The sequence below is a fragment of the Cryptosporidium ryanae genome (genome assembly GCF_009792415.1).
Source record: "Cryptosporidium ryanae isolate 45019 chromosome Unknown contig_12, whole genome shotgun sequence".
Taxonomy (NCBI): Eukaryota; Apicomplexa; class Conoidasida; order Eucoccidiorida; family Cryptosporidiidae; genus Cryptosporidium; species Cryptosporidium ryanae.
In genome coordinates, this window is record NW_027125520.1 from 450 (window position 1) to 2850 (window position 2401).

At 45.1% G+C, this 2401-nt stretch overlaps 1 protein-coding gene across 1 annotated transcript; it reads left to right on the forward strand.

Annotated features, from left to right (window-relative positions):
- Positions 1 to 207: 207 nt before the first annotated feature.
- On the forward strand, positions 208 to 2123 carry FG386_000257 (dynein heavy chain; the record flags this gene model as incomplete). The annotated part of the gene is made up of 2 exons (XM_067339614.1): positions 208 to 1951; positions 2071 to 2123. The coding sequence occupies 2 exons, from the start codon at positions 208 to 210 to the stop codon at positions 2121 to 2123; spliced, it is 1797 nt and encodes a 598-aa protein (XP_067198354.1).
- Between the last annotated feature and the right edge of the window lie 278 nt (positions 2124 to 2401).

A 2401-nucleotide genomic window follows, 5' to 3' on the forward strand; every position in this document is an offset into this window, starting at 1 on the left:
TACCTAGGAATACCAGAAAGACTGGTGCAGACGCCCTTGACTGACAGAACGTATTTGACGTTAACTCAGGCATTGGAAATGCGTCTGGGAGGCAATCCGTTTGGACCGGCAGGAACCGGCAAAACTGAGACGGTGAAGGCGTTGGGTCACCAGCTGGGGAGATTTGTACTGGTGTTTAATTGTGACGAGCAGTTTGATTTCACTGCTATGGGAAGAATATTTGTTGGACTTTGTCAGGTGGGCGCTTGGGGGTGTTTTGATGAGTTCAATAGACTTCAAGCAAGGATACTATCTGCGGTGTCGGAACAGATATTGGGAATACAAACAGCCTTGTTGAGGCAGATGGGAAGCGTTGAGTTGTTGGGGAGAAGCGTTCCCATGAGTCCCGATGTTGGTATATTTGTGACTATGAATCCGGGATACGCAGGGAGGTCTGAATTGCCTGATAATCTCAAGCATCTGCTTAGGGAAATAGCTATGGTTGTTCCAGACAAGCAGAGAATTGCCGAAGTGACTTTGTTTGCGCAGGGATTTCACTTTGGCGAGGAGATATCAAGACAGATTGTTACTCTATTTGAGTTGTGTTTGTCTCAAATGTCCTCTCAGCCCCATTATGACTTCGGACTCAGATCCATGAAGTCCGTTCTAAGGTCCGCAGGCAAACTTAGAAAGGCAGCTTCTCTCGAGGTTGGAGGTGAAGTACCCGGTGCTGAAAACGAATCTTCGTTGCGAATATTGGAGCAACAAATGATAATTCGCTCCATATCTTCTACGCTACTTCCAAAGTTGGTAGCGGGAGACGTGCCGTTGTTGAATTCTTTATTTAAAGGTGTGTTTCCGGACGTTCCTGCATCTAAGTTGGGCGAGTCCCTATTGGAGGAACAGATAAAGACCTTGTGCAAAAAAAAGTCTCTGGAGGCGTCCTCAAGTTGGGTATCTAAGGCCATTCAACTAAACGAAATACAAAAATTGAATCACGGCATTATGCTCGTTGGTGCAACAGGCACGGGAAAAACATGCATTAGAAATATAATGTTGGAGGCCTCAGACTTGGTAGAGGGCACCAAAACGTATACATATGTGATAGATCCAAAAACAATCGATAAAGAGAGTTTGTTTGGCAGACTAAATCCAGTCACACTCGAATGGACAGATGGTGTTTTCACTGCAATACTAAGGAAAATAATTGGCTCTTCTGAAAACGCTTGTGCTGCAGGCCTTAATCCAAACGCTGGCAATGCATCTGCAATTAACGCCTCTTCTGATGGATCGGAAGCATCAGTAAACAAAAGTGCTGCGGGAAAAAGACACTGGATAGTGTTTGATGGTGACGTAGATCCCGAGTGGGCAGAGAACTTGAATTCTGTTTTGGATGACAACAAACTACTTACATTGCCCAATGGAGAGAGACTGGAGTTGTCAGACTCCGTGAGAATAGTGTTCGAGGTGCACTCACTCGCTACAGCTACGCTGGCTACAGTATCTAGATGCGGAATGGTTTGGTTCAATGACGACTTGATTACGGACGAAATGTACTTCTCTCACTATTTGAAAAACAAGATACTCCTTGGTAGGTGCGTTTCCGGAGAGGATGCTGCTTCTGGAATGATAAACAACGCCGATATTATTGAGAAAGAGTCGGGAGTTAGGAGCAAAGCGAGCTCGCTTTGGCTTTCCTTGTTGCTTAAGAACTCATTCGGGTCTAAATGTGTAACAAGCGCTTCAAAGTACCTTCACGCAATGACATTTACCAGAATAAGAATAGTGGAGGCAATGTTCTCGCTCCTTGATAGTTGTTTCGAGGGTTTCTTGACTTTAAACTCCGCTGAAAGCCGTCATTCAGCTGGAGGCTCCGTTGCAACTAACTTTGATATTTGTGACAGATACCTGAATAATTGGTTAATATGGTCGGTTATATGGGGTTTCTCTTCGAGCATGGGGCTTTCTGAACGTGAGAAGTTTGCGACAGAGGTCTTGAAGATGGTCGATTTCACGGATTTTCCAGAACAATTGTTGTCCTCCCCTGGCGACTCCGGAGGCTCCAGAAACCTAACTCTTTTGGACTATAAGGTCTCGATGCCAACGGGAGAGTGGAAACTTTGGGAAGAGGAATGCGGCAATGAAGTAAAAGAGTTGCCACTTACAAAAGTACTGGATTCAAATGTTGTAATAGAGACAGTCGACACGCTTAGACATTTTCAAGTACTTCATGCTTGGCTTGGAGGAAGGTTGCCAGCAATACTGTGTGGACCTCCTGGAAGTGGGAAGACAATGACCCTAAGTTCAGTGCTCAGAGGGATGCCCAATGTAGATATTGTGTCTTTAAACTTTTCGTCGGCAACAACGCCTGAGATACTTTTGAAAACGCTTGAGCACTACTGTGAATTGGTTAAGGGTCCGA